At 38.3% G+C, this 19338-nt stretch overlaps 1 protein-coding gene across 1 annotated transcript in view; it reads right to left on the reverse strand.

The window, feature by feature from the left end:
* CFAP54 (cilia and flagella associated protein 54) overlaps positions 1 to 19338 on the reverse strand; it is a 301093-nt gene that overhangs the window by 74361 nt on the left and 207394 nt on the right. The window contains exons 52-59 of the mRNA XM_027594798.2: positions 16068 to 16173; positions 13553 to 13700; positions 12577 to 12734; positions 12233 to 12409; positions 12005 to 12131; positions 7063 to 7218; positions 5617 to 5722; positions 4597 to 4690 (exon numbers count right to left, since the gene is read on the reverse strand). Of these exons, the coding sequence (XP_027450599.2) occupies positions 4597 to 4690; positions 5617 to 5722; positions 7063 to 7218; positions 12005 to 12131; positions 12233 to 12409; positions 12577 to 12734; positions 13553 to 13700; positions 16068 to 16173 (1072 nt within the window). The remainder of the gene's footprint in view (positions 1 to 4596; positions 4691 to 5616; positions 5723 to 7062; positions 7219 to 12004; positions 12132 to 12232; positions 12410 to 12576; positions 12735 to 13552; positions 13701 to 16067; positions 16174 to 19338) is intronic.

Below are 19338 nucleotides of genomic sequence, written 5' to 3' on the forward strand. Positions count from 1 at the left end.
AAGTGTGCCTATGGAGAATCTAAGCAACACAGCCCTGTCCCAAGATATGAAGACTCTACTCATTAGCTGTAATGAAACCACTTGGGTTCTGGGGTAGCCCTTGCCAACTTACTGGCTATGTAAGTTTGGGCAATTTACTTAAATTCTGGAAACAAGACTAACAGACATTAAATGAAGAATACATAATAGCATTAAATAATTACAATGTAAGAACAATTAGTGACACAGACATTTTAAAACAAGTTCATTTTGAATTGAGAGGGAGACTTTATTAAGAAGGTTGGACTTGAGTTCAGAATGGAAAAATGTGGACAGAGAAGAATATAAAGAGTATTTTTTTTTTTTTTAGATGGAGAAGGTGTTTAACACTGTGAATGAGATTCTAGCTCATGCAAACAAACAAGAAAAAGAGGAAAATGCATCTAGATTCGAAATGAAGAAGTAAAATTGTATTTGTTTGCAGAAAACATGATCCTATATGTAGGAAATCCCAAGACACACACATACATACACACCTCTAGAATTAATAAATGTGCATAACAAGATCATAGGACACAAAACTCAATACTCATAAATCCATTGTATTTCTATGTATCATCAATGAGCAATCTGAAAATGAAATGAAGAAAATATTCCACTCACAAAAGAGATAACCTTAACAAAAATGTACAAAATTTGTACACTGAAAAGTAAAAAGCATTATTGAGAGAAATTAATATCTAAATAAATGAAGGGACAGTTCATATTAATGAATTGGAAGATTCAATATTGTTAAGATGGCTATTGTCCCCAAATGGATTTACAGATTTAACACAATCTCTACCAAAATTCTGTTTACAGAAATTGACAAAGCAGCTCCTAAAATGTATCTAAAAATGCAAAGGACTCAAAGTAGCCAAAATGATTTTGGAAAGGAAGAACATAGTTGGAGGACAGGTACTTTCCAATTTCAGAACTTACTTAAGAAAGCTACAATAACCAAAAGGGTGGATACTCCTATAAAGGTAGACTTGTAGATCATGGAATAGGATCAAGAGTCTAGGAATAAACATTTACATTTAAGATAATTAACTTTTGACAATGGTGTGCCAAGGATATTCAATGAAGAAAAGACAGTCTCTTGAACAACTGGGACTGGGACAGTTGGATATCTATATGCAAAAGAATTTAGATCTTTATACACTTTACACAAAGATTAATTCAAAATGGATCATACTTAAATGTAAAAGCTACAACTATAAAACCTCTAAAAGAAAACATAGAAGAAAATCTTCAACACCTGGGGTTAGGCAAAGAATTCTTAGATATGCAACCAAAAGCACAATATATAAAAGAAGAAAAATGATAAACTGGAATCATTAAAATTTAAAACTTTGTCTCCAAAGACACTATTAACAATATGAAAAGACAAGCCACCAACTGGAGGAAATATTTGCAAATCAAATATCTGATAAAGGACTTGAATCTAGAATATACATTTTAAAAACTCTTGTGATTAAAAAAAAAGACATCTTAGTTTAGGTTATGGGCAAAAGATCTGAATAAACATTTCCCCAAAGAAGATACAGAAATGATCAGTAAGCACATGAAAAGATCTCAATATAGATAGCTGGGAAATGCACACCAAAGCCACAGTGAGATACACTTCATAACCACTAGGATGGCTACAATCAATAATATAGATAATAACAAGTGTTGGCTAGGCTGTGGAAAAACTGCAACTCTTTTTTTTTTTTAAAACTGCAACTCTTATTCACTGGTACAGGCACTTTCAAAAACAATCTGACAGATCATCAAAAGGCTAAACATAGAGTTAACATATGATCCAGCAATTCCATTCTTAGATATACACCCAAGAGAATTGAAAACATATGTTCACTTAAAAACTTGTATATAAATGTTCAAAGCAGCGTTAATCAAAATATCCAAAAAGTGGAAACAATTCATATATCCATCAACTGTTGAATGGGCCAAGAAAATACTATATATCCAAAAAAGGGACTCCTAGTCAGCAATCAAAAGGAACAAACTACTGTTACATGCTAAAATATAGGCAAACCTCAAGAACATAACGCCAAGTGAAAGCAGTAGTCACAGAAGACTATATATTGTATGATTCCGTTTATATGGAATTCCATTATATGAAATATCCAGAGAAGGCCAATCTATGGAGATAGAAAACAAATTAATGGTTGCTTGGGGCTAGGGACTGCAAATGGGTACTAGGGATCTTGCTGGAATAATGGGAATGTTCTAAAACTGGATGGTGATGCCAGCTCCACAGCTCTGTAAAGTTACTAAACATCTGTGAACTGCACTCTTAAAACAGGTTAATTTCATGAATGTAAATTGTACCTCAATAAATCTATTTTTAGTATGTGTGCTTGCTAATCTCTTTCTTTGAACTATTTTCCTCCTGCTTGACTACTTGGAAAATTTCTAGTCCTTCTTCAAAATTCATCTCATCTGTAAAACTTTCTCCCAGCATTCCCCCAAAGCAAAATTAGTTCCCACTTTGCTCCACTTTTCTACTTTGACATATCTTGATTACAGTCCTCATTAGATTTTGATACAATTATTTCTCTCCCTTGCTCCTCTGTGCTTCTCAGAGAAAGAGAGTAACATGCCTGGCATACATTAGGCACTCAGTAAGTATTTGGTTAATGAATGAATACATGTTCATGAAATAGTCAATTCCATTTAACTAAAAAAAAAAAATTATTGAATACCTACTATATACAAAATACTCTAGAAAGATAAAATGGGAATTTTTAGCCAAAGTCATATATTGACAGAGAACAGTGCACCCCTCTTTTTTGAGTACTTATTATGTGCCATGTCCATTATCTTGTTTAATTCTCCAACCTACTCTAAGAGGTCAGAATCCTCATCTCCATCTCACAGATGAGAAAACTAGGCTTAGAAAGGCCCCAGTCACCCTGCTGGTATGTCATGAAGCTAGGATTCAAACCCAAACCAGTGCCCTGGTCACTCTGCTATGTGGATTCTCCATAAAAGTGAAGCAATAGTGCTTTCTTTTAAGAGTTTATAAAGCATTGTCTTTATTAGGACAAACTTCTAATGTGGTATTTTAAAGGTTGAATATGTCTGGATGAATTCTTGTTTGTCTTTGGCTATTTTCTGTCCTTCTAGTAATTGTATGACTTGCTAAAATATTGATATTATGTCACACAAAAAATAATGTGACATTGTATGGAATTATGCTATTTTTTTTCATTCAAATTCTACCTTATTCAAACTCTTACTTCTCTAGTCAAGGTCAAAAAGGTGATATATTATTATCCTAGCATCCTATTAATTTGCATTGTTACTTGCCATGGAAACAAAGATTTTTGTTTTCTCTTACTAGAAATAAACATGTTTATCACACCAGAAAAAGTTTTCTATGTAATCGTCTTGATAAAAAATAAAATAAAATAATAGCTGCTATATCCACCTAAGTAGCTACCATATGAATAATTCAACTGACTGAAAGCCTGTTTGCCTAAAGGTTTTAAATCAAGTCTATGTTGTCTCAAAAATTAAAGATTTGACACCGAAATTTTCTGGAAAAATCTCTTGGTGGGTCAAAGGATTACTTAATTGGGATGAATTATAAAAAGCCTACTGAAATTTAAAAAGTAAAAACTAAACGTTACTGGGCTCATATATGTCCAATGCACCCACATCCTGCCCACAGGCTCTCCCTCAGTCTAGAACCCTGGAATTCAAGTGTGGCCCCCAGACCAGCAGCAACAGCATCACCCTGGAGCTCCTCAGCAATGCCAAACCTCAAGACCCCAGCCCCAACTTACCAAATCAGATTCTGCATTTTCACAGGATCCCCAGAGATGCCTCTGCCCCCTAGTTTGGAAGCACTGCTCTAGACAGATGCATGATGCAGATGACATGCCTCTGCAACTCTCCTCATCCAACAAATCCCACCTTGAACCGTATGTCTTCCCAACAGAATCATTCACAGTCCCACCAACCCAAGTTCTGTCCTAATCCCCCATTTCACCACCTAAATCATCCCCCCTTCCTTCTCTCCCCTCCCTCCCTCCCACCTTTCTTCCTCGTGCTTCTTCCTTTACTGGTTTATTGCCTGTCTCCCTCTACTAAAAAGGTAAGAAGCTCCATGAGAACAAGGACTAAGTTTGTCTTAATCACGTTTAATAACCTTCTGGGTCATAGTAGATGTTCAATAGGCATGTGATGAATAAATGAATGACTCTATCAAAAGGTGATCTGTTTGTACACCATATCAGGGATGAAAATCTTACTTGTCCATCTGCTTAACCAGTATATCATTTCTTGTAATTTCCTGATTAATACTAATACCTTAGAGTATTTACACACACCTACATTTCATGTATAACATTTTAACAGGTAAAAATGTGCACATGAACTCTATTTCCAGAGCCTTATATAAAATACCCAAAGAAGTATCTAAACATCAGTGTGACTATAAAGTAATGAATTAATTTCTCCAAGTCATACAGGAAAATCAGTCTCATTAGTTCTATAGCACAGAGTTACCAAAATAGCAAGTTCAAAGATAATTAACTTAAGATTTCTAATAAAATAGTTCATTACCTTAAGTGTTAATGGTGATATTGAAAGTTTGTTTTTTGGCCTTCTCATATGTAAAAATAACAGGGCCATTTCTAAGTAGGAGTCTCTTATCAACCTAAAATTAAATAACATTGTACTTATTAAATAGCTTCACCATTTGTAATCATTTTGCATCATTTTCCATAATTTCTGAGCTAATGAAAGGGAAAAATAGAAAAAACCAGTGTCTGTCCCAAACTCACACCTTCTTTTTATAGCACTTTTGGCATAGACACCAGTACCTTCCTCCCTAGTAAAATTGGAAGCTCTTGAAGAGACATTCTACCCTGTCCTGTGCTGGCAACGCTCCATGACATGACTGCTCTGAAGCCCAGCATCAGGACCATTCTAGAATAGTCCAGCCCACAAGGCACTAAAGAAGTGAACATGAGGGCTGAAGGAATCTGCCTCACAAAGCAGATCTCTCTTTCTATCCTCCTACACTAATTAAAATGGAAAGAGACACACACAGTTATGCAGAAAGTGGTGATTTGGTATGGGTTAGGTTTGTGTATTCACTACCAAACCTGTCCGTTGAGGCCATTTAAATCAGTATAGTTGTAGTAAGGGTGGCTTATTCTCAATCTTAAGATGATTTTTATAGAGAATTAAGTTGGCCAGCCCTGGTCCTGTTGACAGAAGAACATCCACATAAATCCTTTCTAGATACAATTTCACATCCATGGGAGGCTGCTAGAATCCTGGGACAGGCAGAAGGTCGATGTGAGTAAAGACTAGAAGCAAATTCACAGTCCAGTATGCCACCCTGATAACTGCCATCATCAACCATCACTGTAAACAAGGCCTTGGGTCAGAGCCAGGGTCAACAATCTTGAAGAGGAAGTCAGTAAGCCTGTTGGACAAGGGACCCCAGTGAATGAGTCCTGCGGCGGGAAGGGGGTCTCCCAGTCATCCCAGCCTTGAATGTTCAATGCACTACAAAAACATGGGGCTTAAATCCAAACACATACTGTTATAATGATGGAAAGTTTTTTTCTTTACCCTGAGTTTTGATCATTTCTCAAGCTTAGCTGTATAGCTTCAAATAAACTCTCAAGTTGTAAACTTGGAGATTTCTCTTCCATCAATATTTGACGTTCTATTTTGCCTGAAAGAATAAAAAAAAACATACAAAAATGGTCTTTCCTTTTTCTATCATTTAGAACTTCAGAATAAATATTTCATGCTGGAACTTCAGAAAACTGGAGGTGCTGGCCTTTTTGCCCATCTGTCTGCTGTTTTGCTGTAAGGTCAGCTAACAGTGGAAGATCTTTTGCTTCCTTCCCCATGAGTCTGCAGGCTCGCCCTGCCTTTAGTTAGCAACATTGAGTCAAAGCCTCCTTTGGCTGCCAGACACAAATGTTCTTATCTTATTTTTCTATTCCCTTACTTTGCACTTTCCTTTCCTCTGTAGGGCTCATTCCCTTTGTCTACATCCACGTCCTCTTTCCTCTGTCTAATATTACAGATATCATAGAAAACAACTCTGTTAAAATAAATCCTAAAAAGTCAACAAACACTCGAAAACAATCACAAATGATGCAAATGCTTTAGGGCTCGCACAGCTCTCAGACCTAATGGTGAGCCACAGCCTTCACTGGAATGGCACTTCTGTAGCCAAAAGGGCAAGAAAGGGAAATCTTTTATCACTATGAAAATGATTCACAGTTTTCATGCAGCATGTGGATACGGCACAAAGCCTCCCAGTGTTAAGTTCACCTCTAGGTACTATCATTTAGTAGCTGCTGTCCTAGAGAAAGTTACTCAACCAGACTGTACCTCATTTTCCTCATCCATCAACTAGGATTGGCCATGCATATCCTATAGAGCTATTGTAAGAATTAGCAATATGAGATGTTAAATACTGGCTACTACAGGGCCTTGCATCTAGTAGATGATCAATAAATGATAGCAATCATCATCATCACTCTCCTCATGGTGAAAATAGCCACAATAAAATTATATGAATGTATTATGCAAATATGTATTGTACATAAGATATAAATATAGGTGTGCTATAGCCACTTGATTTAAATGGGTTTGTATCTTTTGTAGAAATTAACTAAAATGCCTAGCTAAGCAATGAAATTATGCATAAAAAATGTCTTCCAAGCATTATTTAAGAAACAATATTTATAGCTAATTGGCCAATGATGACATTTTTGAGTCAAACACGAAATTTTGCATAAGGAGGGTCAATTGTAATCATAAAAGAAACTAAGAAGTAGCACTTTCTCTCCCCTTTCTTGATATAAACTTAAAATAAGCAATGTTCTCTTTATCCCAGACTAAGTCTGGCAGAGGTACCAATGTCTTTGCATCACTAAGCCCTTTGTAAAATCTGTATTTTTTATAGTCACTGACCAGGTTTTCAAGAAGTCTATTGTTAATCGGAAAAAAAAAATCCCACAAACTTTTATCATAGTTCTGACCCCAAGTACATCTTACCTTTCTGAAAAAGAATTTCAGCTTCCACCTCATGTTCTTCTGTTGCTGATACCTGACAGAGCTTCAGTGCTATTTCAAAAAGATGAAGGGCAGGGAACCACTTCGAGGGATCCTTCTTTTTACTGGTATAAGATACTTGTTTGGCCATTGTATGTCCTACAAGGAATAGGTTGTTCATAACAAGCCTCCAAGTTACCAGACCTCTCTCACCGCCAGTTCTATTAAGAACTCTGGTAGTTTTTACTTTTTAGTATCTAAGAAATATTTTCTTAAAACTCAGTACCCAAATATTTCAATGAACTATAACAGTTGTCCTTCGCAACTTTATCTTTGATAAATTTTGACATTTTCTCATTTTTAAAATGAAGGATAATTTCTCCAGTCTCTTTCAGTTCTAAAATTTCATTATGTTCTACAAAACAACTGTGTTCCTAAGATGAGGCTGTTAGCAGGGAAACATCTGGAAGTTTTATGAAGTTTTATATTGTTCCCAATAAAAATTTGCATATATTAATAGGCAGTAATTTTGTTTCTATTCAGCTCTATTAGCGGTTGCTTGCTATGCATATTTTGTCATTGCAACTAGATGGAAAAAGCTATTTGGATAAGGGCCATGTGCTATACTTCTTATGTGGTCCCATCATCACTTAACATAATGAAGGACTGCTGTATTGTTGAAGAGGCATTAGATTTAATCTGTATGCCCTCACAGACAGACAGACAGACAGACATCAATTTAGCATGTATTTTCCAAGTGCTGGATAAAATAGGAGGCACTGGAAAAAAAAATGAGAACAGAGAAAAATAAGAGCTCAGGTTTATTAAGTGCTTTCTATAATCCAGGTACCCTCCCAAGGACTTAAGCATTTTCTCATGTAATCCTCCCAACTCCAGCTGGATTTCATTAGTACACTCCTTTTACAGAGGAGAGAAAGCAGTGGCAGAGCGAGGTTTGAGTAATTTGCCCAACGTCACGTGACTAGTAAGTGGCTGGGCTGTGATTAGAACTGAGGCAAGTCAGGCTCCAGGACCCACACTCTAAACTACGACAAGAGTCAGATCGTGCAGCTTAGTGTTTAATGGGGAATGAGAATGTCCTGAGTAGCAATTAAAATACTGTGGTCAACTATGTAGCAGGGAAAGCCCAGGGCAACGTGGTGGCAGGTTACAGGGGCCTTCGCCCAGACCCCAGAAAGGCTAGGGAAGCCTTCCCAGGGAATGTGGCTGTTGGGGCTGGCAGCTGATGATTGCCTTGTCTTTTGGTAATTTTACAAAAGGAAAATGTAGGGATAAAGAGTAGAAGGCAATGGGGGAAAATACTTATTGATGGGAAAGTTCAACAGCACAGTGGAGAAATATAAACAGGAAGGTAGTGTGGGATTGCAGAATGATACAGCGGCTGGGTCCCAGCTGAAGTGGTGGGTTCAAGCTGGTCACTGGTGCTACCATGTCATTTGAGGCCTTGAACAAGTCCCAACATGCCTCTTGGGTCTTGAGTGTCTTCCTCTGAAAAATGAGGCAGGAGAACCAGAAAATATCTAAGGTCCCTTTGGGTTCTGAAATTTTCTCAATTCCAAAATGCTATGCCCTACAAAGAGTTTTCAAGAAACCAAGAACTTTTTATAAATTTTCAGTTGAGAAATGAAAGGAAGGATGGTGGAAAAAGTATATCTCTCCCTCTTTCTCTCTCTCTTATCCAGGGAGACAGTACAGAGCCCTGACTCTGGACAAGGCAGGTTGGTAGCACGCTGCTGAGAAGATGGAGATGAAGAAACTGAGCCTTGCTTCCAGGGTGCTCCCAGGAGAGCAAGGAGGCCAGGCATGGAACAGTGAGAATCGCTACCACCTACAAAGCTGTTAGAACGAACTAGGTACCCTTCTAACAAGGTACATACTCACTTCATCCCACAACAAGCCTGTGAGATTGGTATTTTTCTTAACCACACTTTATGAGAGAGGAAACTGAAGCACAGAGAAGTTCAAGTGACCTGCTCAAAGAAAGTGGACAGAAATCTTTCTCCAGAGTCCGTGCTCTTCACCCCGACAGTGACCAATTGTGAGTAGATCCCAGGCAAGGATATGCTAACATCATCTGTCCAATACAACCTCATATTTCAACACAGCTCCTATTTTTATGTGTCTCACTTCTTGTTTCAAATTATACTACAGCTGCTTATTAATATAAGACAATAACAAGTATCTTCATGTACTATATATGAAGTATGTATTATATATAATAAAGTATTAATATATAATAAAAGTACTTGAATTGTCTTCTAGATTTTTGTGAAAATTAGGAAGATACTTGTTACAGAAATTACCGACAGTTTCCTTTCGCTGTCCCCCTAACGGGATAACAGCCTTTGTGAGGGCAGAGATGGTGACTGGTTCCCTCTTACATCCCCACTCCCCAGCATCATTCTTGCAACTTTCTTCACTCCTATTATACAATTAATCAGTAATCTACTTTTTCATCTTATGAGAAAGCTCAAGGTTTGGCCATTAATTGGAAAAATCATCTCAAGTAACCATGATGTTTATTTTTGGTTTTAGAAAAACAATCTCAAAGTGCCTTTTTCTGTCAGAGGCTTTCACAAAGAAAAAACAATTACTTAAGTGGCTCTATTCTTGTGATGCAATCTATATGCTCACTATAAAGGAGAACTGTCAAGAAAGCATCAGATCAGATGATTTTATGCTTCATAATATTGAAGTGCTCCTGTTTCCAATAAATAGCAACTCTGTGAAAAAGAAGTTGTGAAACTGATGTTATTTTGACAGAAAATCTGCTTTTGGTTTTGTTTTTTAAGTCTGTATTTAATATAATATAACAGAAAGCAAGCTGTTCTGCCTCAAGTGAGTCTAAAAAATGGTGGCACCATTGTCACTGAGTGGTGACACATCTTCAAGATTAGGAAGTCATGAAAGCAGAGAATACATTTGATTTAACACAATCTGTACTTTAAGCTCTTGAAGCAATCGAATATACTGATAATATAACAAAAACTGTGGACCAAAAGTGCACAAAAATAGCTCTCCTGGGATCAAATTGCTGGACGGAATTCTAGAGGTCAGCTAGGCTAGCCGAATTTCATAAATAAGGCAACTCAGCAATGTAGAGGTGATGCAATTTACCCAAAATAGCAAAATTCCTCTCTGATGATGATAATGATGAATCATATAGTAACACTAATCACAACCAGTAGTCATGAGGGGGGGAAGCAGAAGGGAGAAGATTCTGGACAGATGGTGATTTGACCACACCTCTGTTGCCCTCCCTTCTCCATCCTAGTCTAACCGTCAGCCTAAACTGAGCAGCCGCCGGGACAGGAGGCAAATGGGCCCCAAGAGGTGAAGGGTAATGTTTCAAAATGTAGGTTTTATTACTGCTCAGGTGTGATGAGGTCAGCAGGCCAGCGGACAACTACCACTGAAAAGACAGTCTGTTACTTACACTTCCCAAGAGGATGGGGCACATCACCCCATAGAGGAAAGCACAAGAGTCAGGCAGGAGCAAGGGGAGAATGTGGCCAAGAACCTTTATTCTGGATTTTAGGAGGGGCTGACCAGGTTAGGGTAAGCAGGCCAAGCAGGTTTACGACTGGCTAGTTTGAATAATTTCAGTGGGCTCTGCTAGTAGTCTGATACTTGTCCCCAGGATGATTAGGGCAGGAAAATCGTGCCTTGGCATGGCAGAGCCCAACAAAGGACAATAAGGGAGCCCAATAACGGTTCAGAGGATGGGCTCTGGAATAATATGCATATAAAAGGCATGCTTACAGGACAGTGGTCAGCTAATCTCTAGGAATTGGCTAGCCCTGGGAAGTCCCTCCTTGGTCAGCAGGGCCCCAGATGTCAAAGCATCAGACATACAGAAACTAAAAAGGCAGGATTAATATAGGTTAGAACAGAGAGCTGCTACCAGGTTTTCTGCCCTCTGAACTGGGCAAAAGCTGGGGGGCTAGAGGTAGGCAGCCTTGAGTCAAAGACCAGAGACGGTGTCCCAGAGAAAGCTTGAAAAATCTGTGAGCTCCTGAGGAGGACAGCACCGGCTGGTTCCACTTTGGTTCCCAAGGGCTGTACGCCTCCTGCTTCCTGCTCCAACAACTCCCATTAGGCGCACTTGTGGCTGGCTCCAGGCTACCCTCCAATCTAGTCTTCACCCAGCAGCCAGGGTAATCTTCTGAAACATAAACCATCCCAGCTCACCTCCTCCCATGAGGCGGCTCCTAGTCCACTCTCATCAGGCTGCACTGGTTTCCCAAAGTTCTAGACTAGGTCAAGCGTGTCCTGGACCTCAGAACCTACATACAACTCAAGGCTCTCTCTGCCTCTACCGTGCAGAACCAGTCACTTGCAATTTAAGGTTTAGGGTTAAATACCACTTCCCCAGAGTGCTCTGCCCCAATGACTCTACTTAAATAGGCATCGCTCCCTTCACTATTCTTTATCAGCAGAATTCATCCACATCTTTCATAAAACTGACCACGATTTATAACTACATACCTATACATAATTCAGTACCATACATAAGCTTTCTATATCCTAATCGATTTTCTGTCTGGTAGTTATCAAATAAACATTTTATTTTATACAATATTTATCTTATCAAATTTTATAAATGTTTACAAAATTTTAGAAATATTTTACAAATGTTAATATTTATAATATAATATGCACTTCTCCATATGGTTTGTTTACTTGCTTATTTCTGTCTCCCACACTAAGATCAGGGACTATATCCATTTAATCTCCAGTAACTTCCCAGGACCTCACACAGAGTCTGGCACATGGTAAATAATCAAAAACTATTTGTTAAAATAAACGGAGCCTAGGTATTCATAAATATTGCCCCATTTTAATGCACTCCTATGACAACCTGCCTGAAAATAAAAATTTTTCATCAGTGACTTGAGAGTAATATAGGTTTAAGTGTTCTTACCAATTCTCATTTTTGTTTTGGCCAATAACATGACATGAGGAAGATAGATATTTTTCAAAGGCTGTAATGGACTTGCATAGTCAGTGTTTGATAAAGGAAATTCAATTGTCTCCCCAAAAGTTAGCATCTGTAGAAGGAACATTGTAGTTAGTAACTAGCTAACATGGTTTGGAATAAGAAGATAGAACAATAAGTTTCCAAGTCTTGAGGACACAAAAGCATGCTCACCTGTTCAATAAGAATGTTGTGAGACTGAATCAACAAATGTAATTTTTCTGTTTTTAAAGGAGTTTCCTTGAATTTCTCGGCTTTTGTTAAGTCATCCAGCAAAAGCATGCTTCTCACCAGGGTTAAATGAGATCGAGGAGAAATAAATTCACTTTCTTCAAGCAAATGTATTATCGCCTATTAAAATAAAATTATTCCTTTTGATAGTCCCAGTTCCAATTCACTGAAACAAGAGCTGGCCAAACTGTTATGCATTTAGCACCTAATGGAATTTAAGATTCTCTCCTTTTGTTCTAATCAGAATCAGTAGCTAAATATCAATGTGACCGAGGTTTCCTTCCTACCTGAAGGTTGGTTATGATGTCTGCCTTTAGATGCTTTTCTTGGAGGCCAATGATTACAGCTTGCATTAAGAACTCGGCCTGTAGCTCCCTGTCACCTGCACTTTTTGCCTCCTCGCACACTTCATTGATGAGGCTGACGTAATCTATCATATCGTTTTCTAAAGTAAATAAATGCAGTTATTTAAAGTACCCTGGGAAAGTAAGAAATTACATATGCATAACACCCCCAATGTTCATCACAGGAATATTGTATAATACAGAAAAACAGGAAGATATAAAGATGGAAAACAGACTCTACATGAAACATGAAAAATAAATGTGTTGCAATTTAGGAGAAAGTACTTTAGGGTACGCCAGTGCTGCAAAAGTAAGGATGCTACATGAAAAAAATTAATGTTGAAGATGGGTAGAGATGGGTGGATAGACAGATTTACAAATAGATACTTATCAGTCACTGCAAGAACATGTATATGTGCCAGGCTATAATCTAAATCTTTATAAATTTAACCCATTTAAGACTGATAATAACCCTCAGAAGGAGGTACAGTTATTTCCATTTTTACCGAGGAGGAAACTGAGGCATAGGGGGATTAAGAGACTTGACCAAGATCACACAGGGAGAATGTGGTGGACCGAACATTTGAACCCAGAACAAGTATCTGGAGCCAAAGCCTGTGCTCGGGACCCCTACACTATGCTGCCTCCCTCAATGACAAGACCTGCACATTAGTATTTTGATCTCCTTGCCTGGTCTGCATACATCAGAAACCTAGATGTCATTTTCAGTGATACAAGGGACTACTGACATGATTATTCTTGTTTAAGGACATGAATTTTTTATTCTGGAAACAGATCAAACTATAAAGTTAGAAAATGTTAATGTTATAATAATAAAATATATCTCGATAAAACCTCCATTACCTGAGTAAAACTAATGTTTATGAAAACTTGGCTTAAGAAAATAGGATATTTGTACCTGTCACCATTCCAATGCCATGAATCTGTGCAACAAACGCAGTCACCAGTGCTAAGCGGCACCTCAACCAGAGATGAATGTTGAAATATTCTCGAGAATTTAGGGAAACAGGATCTAAAAACTCGTTATCATCTTTATTTTCAGTAGCCTAAACAGTACGAAAATGATGGTTATCTTGCCATTTAATAATGTTAAAGGTCTAGCCTAATGCTAAATGTTAAGAGAAGTATCTGATATCATTTAATACTATTAAATTTTTAATTTTGGATATCTGTCTTGCACATTCTATAAAATGTAAAAAATACACACACAAAATAAAATCATTCACAATCCCGCCATCCTCTATTAATATTTGGTTATACTGATTTTCAACTTTTCTTTTACTTTCTATACCCATTGTAGAAAATAGTTTTGCACTCTGAATTTTTCATTGCAAATTATATTATCAGCGGTATCTATGTCCTCAAAAATTTTGTAAACATTATCTTAATGGCTGAAAAAATAAATAACGCTGGTTAATACTTATTGAGTATTTATTATGTTCCAGGCACTATGCCAAGTATCTTATACACATTATCTTATTTGATCTTGCTGAAAAGCCAAAGGGGAGTTATTATTTCTGTTTTACAGATGCGAGAATGGAGACCTAGGAAGATTAAATATTTGCTTAAACCTGTACCTCTGAAACAAATAATATATGTTAAAAAAAAAGAAGAAGAAGATAACAGGAAGGGAAAAATGAAGGGGGGAATCAGAGGGGGAGACGAACCATGAGAGACGATGGACTCTGAGAAACAGACTGAGGGTTCTAGAGGGGAGGGGCGGTGGGGGGATGGGTTAGCCCGGTGATGGGTATTAAGGAGGGCACATACTGCATGGAGCACTGGGTGTTATATGCAAACAATGAATCATGGAACACTACATCAAAAACTAAGGATGTAATGCATGGTGATTAACATAACAATTACAAAAAGAAGAAAAAAATATTTGCTTAAATGCCATTAAGTTTTGGCAGAGGTAGGATTCAAACTTGTGTCCTTCTGAATTTAGAACCCCCAGTCTTAATCCACTGTTGTATGTTGCTCATGTTCCAAAGATGTATTATAAATGATTTCCCATCTTCATTACTGTACTTTACAAAGGGGTGACCAATGTTCAGAGCTCCTGAGAGGGAAGGACAAAGGCAAGTTTTCCCAAGTGGGGGCGGGGAATCCATTTTAGACATTTGGGAACTTTAAAATCATCTAGAACAATGCCCATTTGTTCTAGGAATTTCCTGCTATGCATCTCTGACAGCTCCAACCAATCGGCAATACGTAATATCAAGGAGCAGCCATCAGGACTTGGGGGAGGCTGGAATGTGGAGAGACAGGTGGGAAGCACAGAAGGGGAGGGTAAGCCAGCACTGGGAACAGAGTAAGAAGTGAACAGAGGCCTCAAGGCAGGACGGTGACTAGAATGGGCACATCAAGTACTCCAGAAGTCTAGGATTTAGATTAGCAATACAGGACAAAATGCCTATCCACATACCTTAATCTCTCAGCGCTTACAGTTCCTGTGACTACTGAAGAGCCACGTCACACTTAATCTGAATCAGGATTTCTCAACCTCAGCACTATGGGTAGCCGTGGAGGACATTACATGTTTAGCAGCATCCCTGACCTCCATGCACTAGATGACAGGAGCACACTCTCTACTTGTAACAACCAAAATGTCTCCAGATGTTGCCAAATAACCCCTGGGAGGCAAAACAGCCCCCAATTGACAACCATTCCTCTAAGTCAATTTTTGAATTAGATTGCTTTTTAGCATTTTTATTGCTTTTAATATAGTAAGAAATGAGTTTCTATTTAGGATAATTAGTTTTGCTTATTTGTAATGACACTAGATATTAGCAATTTTATTAGTAAAGCTTAAAATAATGAGCAAGGATTCTATGTGATGAATCTTTATGTTTTAATCCTAAACAACCCTTTATTATTAAATTACTTGGTCTTATCAAACTCCAGTAAAATGTCAAAGAATTCATGACACCGGTCGTCAAACAGATTTCAGAGCTTTAATGTGGAAGAATTATCTATGAGAAATCCAAGGTAGGAAATAACGCAGGTGTCATACTGGTGATGCTGAAGTAATAAATTCAAAAGTGAAATAAAGAGCCAAATAAAGTGAAACAACTTTATTTGCTAAAGAAATCAGTTCTAGAATACTGGAATGATGTATCTGGTGGGCCCTTAGTCATTATTACATTCAATTCCATCAGTTCACAAATTAAATTTAAATGAAAAATTAAAATTTTTAATTAAAAAAATTTTTTTAAGTTTAAGGGACTTGCCCAAGTATACCACTAAATGAAGAGCATAAGTGGGGCTTCAACACTTACCTTTCTACCCTGAATCCAAAGTTTTTTCTACTTTACCCTTTTATTTCATCCAAATAATTAGGCAATTTCCTAGCATGCTAACAGTTATTATATAGTAAGTATTGTAAAGAGAAACATTAAATTCATACATACAGAAGCTCCTGGAGAGACAGAATTCTCTGTGTCATCTTGTACTCCCTTCTTTTTAAAAAGTTTTGAATCCTGGAGAAGTCTAAGTGTGGAAAATACTATTGCAGCACTAAAAGAGAAAATATATTTTAAATCTTATTAGTACTGACAATCTCAATAAAATGAGCACATATGCATTTCATATGTATCACAATGTGGTTCTCCAGTCTTTCAAAGTTATAGAACTTTGTTACTTAAAGCTATACACTTAGAAACTCTTACACTAAATTATTGCTTAATCAGTGTCTAGAAGTACCAGAAGGCAGATGTACTAAACTAAGAAAACAGAAGTTAGGAGATAGGAATTCTCCTGACTTCCTGTTGCTCCATACATAAGTTTGTCTGCACTTTAAACCAATTTATAACTGATATCACACTTCTTCAAAATACCTTAATAACATATATCGAGAGACTTCTTTTGAAAATCTATTCCAAAATGAAATCCAAAATGCAGAACAAGCTGTATACCTGAAGATGCTTTGTAGCATTATTTTATAACATGGAAAGAACTGGGCGAAAGCCAAATGGACAATATACCTATCTACCTAAGTCCCCACTTGAATAGTTAATTATCATATTTAACAGGTGTTACAGGCTGAACTGTGTCCTCTCAAAAAAAAAAAAAAAAAGAAAGAAGGAAAAAAGAAAGGGGGCACCTGGGTGACTCATTTGGTTAAGCATCAGACTCTTGATTTTGACTCAGGTCATGAACCAAGGGATGTAAGACTGAGCCCCATGTTGGGCTCTGCGCTCAGCAGGGGTTCTGCTTGAGATTCCCTCTCTCCCTCTCCCTGTGCCCCTCCCCCAGTTCAGGTGCATTCTCTCTCTCTCTTTCTCTCGAATAAAGAAATAAAATCTTTAAAAAAAAAAAAAAAAGGTATGTTGACATCCTAACCCTCAGTACCTCAGAATGGAGGTAATCTGAAATGATCAAGTTAAAATGAGGTCATTAGGGTGGACGCTATTCCAATATGACCGCTGTTCGTATAAAAAGGGGAAATTTGGACAGATAGACAGATATACACAGAGGGAAGGTGACACGAAGACACACAGGGAGAAGACAGCCACGTGACTGGAGTTGTGCCTTTACAAGCCAAGGAATGCCAAGGATTACAGGCAAACACCAGAAGGTACATGAAGCAAGGAAAGCTTCTCCTCTAGAGCCTTCAGATAGAACCTGGCCCTGCTGACACTTTGATCTTGGAGCACTGACTCCAGGACCATGAGACAATAAAATTCTATTGGTGCTTTGTTATGGTGGCCCTAGGAAACTGATAGAATAGGTTAAAAGCAGGTCCCCTGGCTTTTGCCTCCTACACCAAACCTGCCCCTCTTTCCTTGTCTTCCGTCCCAGAGGCAGAGTCCAGATCACCATTGCTTCCTTGCTCTATATTCAACCCATCAGCAAGTTCTGTCAGCTTCACCTTCAACATATTGGTACCAGCCAGCAGCTCCTCACCTCCTCCAGGGCTAGTGCCTTCATCCAAGCCACCATGATCTCCAGGCTGCATGAATGGGAGCTTCCTGACTGGCTTCCTTCTCTGGCTCTTGTCCCTGCAGCTCTGTTCTCCACACAGCGGCCACAGCGACCCCATCAAGAGGCAAATCAGATCCTACCACCTCCCTCCATATATGTTTGAGGCCTCCTGTGTCCCTGGACTGTGGTCGGTACACTTCTTCCTATGGGTCAGTTACTGAGGTTTCTGGCCGAGTATAAGATCAGCTTCATACGTGTCCATGGGTGCTTGTGAGAAGATACAGTGTTTGTAGGTTCCCAGAGTGTGTACATATGCTCAACTTTTAAATTATATTTTTAAACCCTCTTTTTTGTCTATATGTTGTATTAAAAGCCGAAAACGGGGGCACCTGGGTGGCTCAGTTGTTAAGCGTCTGCCTTCGGCTCAGGTCATGATCCCAGGGTCCTGGGATCGAGCCCCGCGTCGGGCTCCCTGCTCGGCGGGAAGCCTGCTTCTCCCTCTCCCACTCCCCCTGCTTGTGTTCCCTCTCTTGCTGTGTCTCTCTCTCTGTCAAATAAATAAATAAAATTTACTTTAAAATAAAATAAAACTAAACAAACAGCAAGAAAACAACAAAAGATGTAACACAGATTGAGTACGTATATGGGAATGCAATTTCCTCTCCCTGACACGCTTCCCCACTCAAGCATTCACACCAATTTTGGAGGTCCCTTGTTTCCTGCGCAGCTTCAGAGGTGAGCACTGGATGGTTCCGAGAGGGCCTGGGAAGAAGGACGGACGTGGTGCCCACCCCATCGTTCTGATTCTGAAGGCTGAATTCTGACTTCAAGAGAAATGAGGTATGAGGTTTGGAATGTTGCTAACCCAAAAACCTAATGAATAAAATATAAACATGCTAGTATGTCCTAATCCTCCTGGTGCCGTGTAGGTGCACAATGGAAAATTTCTAGTTTCTGCTCTCCATCAGAGAGACAGAAAGTGTAGGAGGATTACTCACTATAAACTCTAAAATCCCCAAGGAACGAGGTTTCATTCTGACACAAAATTAAAAGGCTCAAATGTTATCCCATTTAGACAATAAATCAAATATAAAGGAGAACGGAAAGGAACTTATTTAAAAAAAAAAAGATAGGACTCTGAGAGAGACATCCCTAAAAGAAGTAGAAATACAGTTGGAATAACTGATTCCATTTATTTCTTATTAACATTCATGACAAAAATGGTCAGTTTGTTCTCATAAAATCCATGCAGCTCACTCTACCTGTCACCCTAGGGAATGTGCCTTTCAGTTTCCTTGACACATAATTTTATTAGAAGTATCATAAAATGTCAAGCTAACCATCATTTGGGAAAGGGACTGTCCAACACTCTCAGCAGCGCCCAAACAGAAGCTTGTGGGGGGTAAAGTTCACATAAGAAAAACTCATTCATCTTGACAGTAGGCTTCCCCAAATGACAACTCCACTGCAAAAAGGCAATAACATCAAAGTCTTTGCAGGTTTTGTCCCAAGGGCCAGGTTCATGTATTTAAAATAGGAGCGATTCTGATACACTTGCACATTATTTGCGTATGTCTATCTGGTTTTCAAATTAAAGTTCTGTAATGACATTCCTTTCTGTGGCCATTTTGTAATTTTATTTTCTTGTTTCCTTCTTCCTTCCTAAAAAAAAAAAAAATCACTCATGTCTTCCATGGGTGTAAGACATGTGGAGGGCTGGGGACGGAAGGTAAACAGCAAGAATCATTTTCTGGGGCA

Source organism: Zalophus californianus, chromosome 9, assembly GCF_009762305.2.
Source record: "Zalophus californianus isolate mZalCal1 chromosome 9, mZalCal1.pri.v2, whole genome shotgun sequence".
NCBI classification, from domain to species: domain Eukaryota; kingdom Metazoa; phylum Chordata; class Mammalia; order Carnivora; family Otariidae; genus Zalophus; species Zalophus californianus.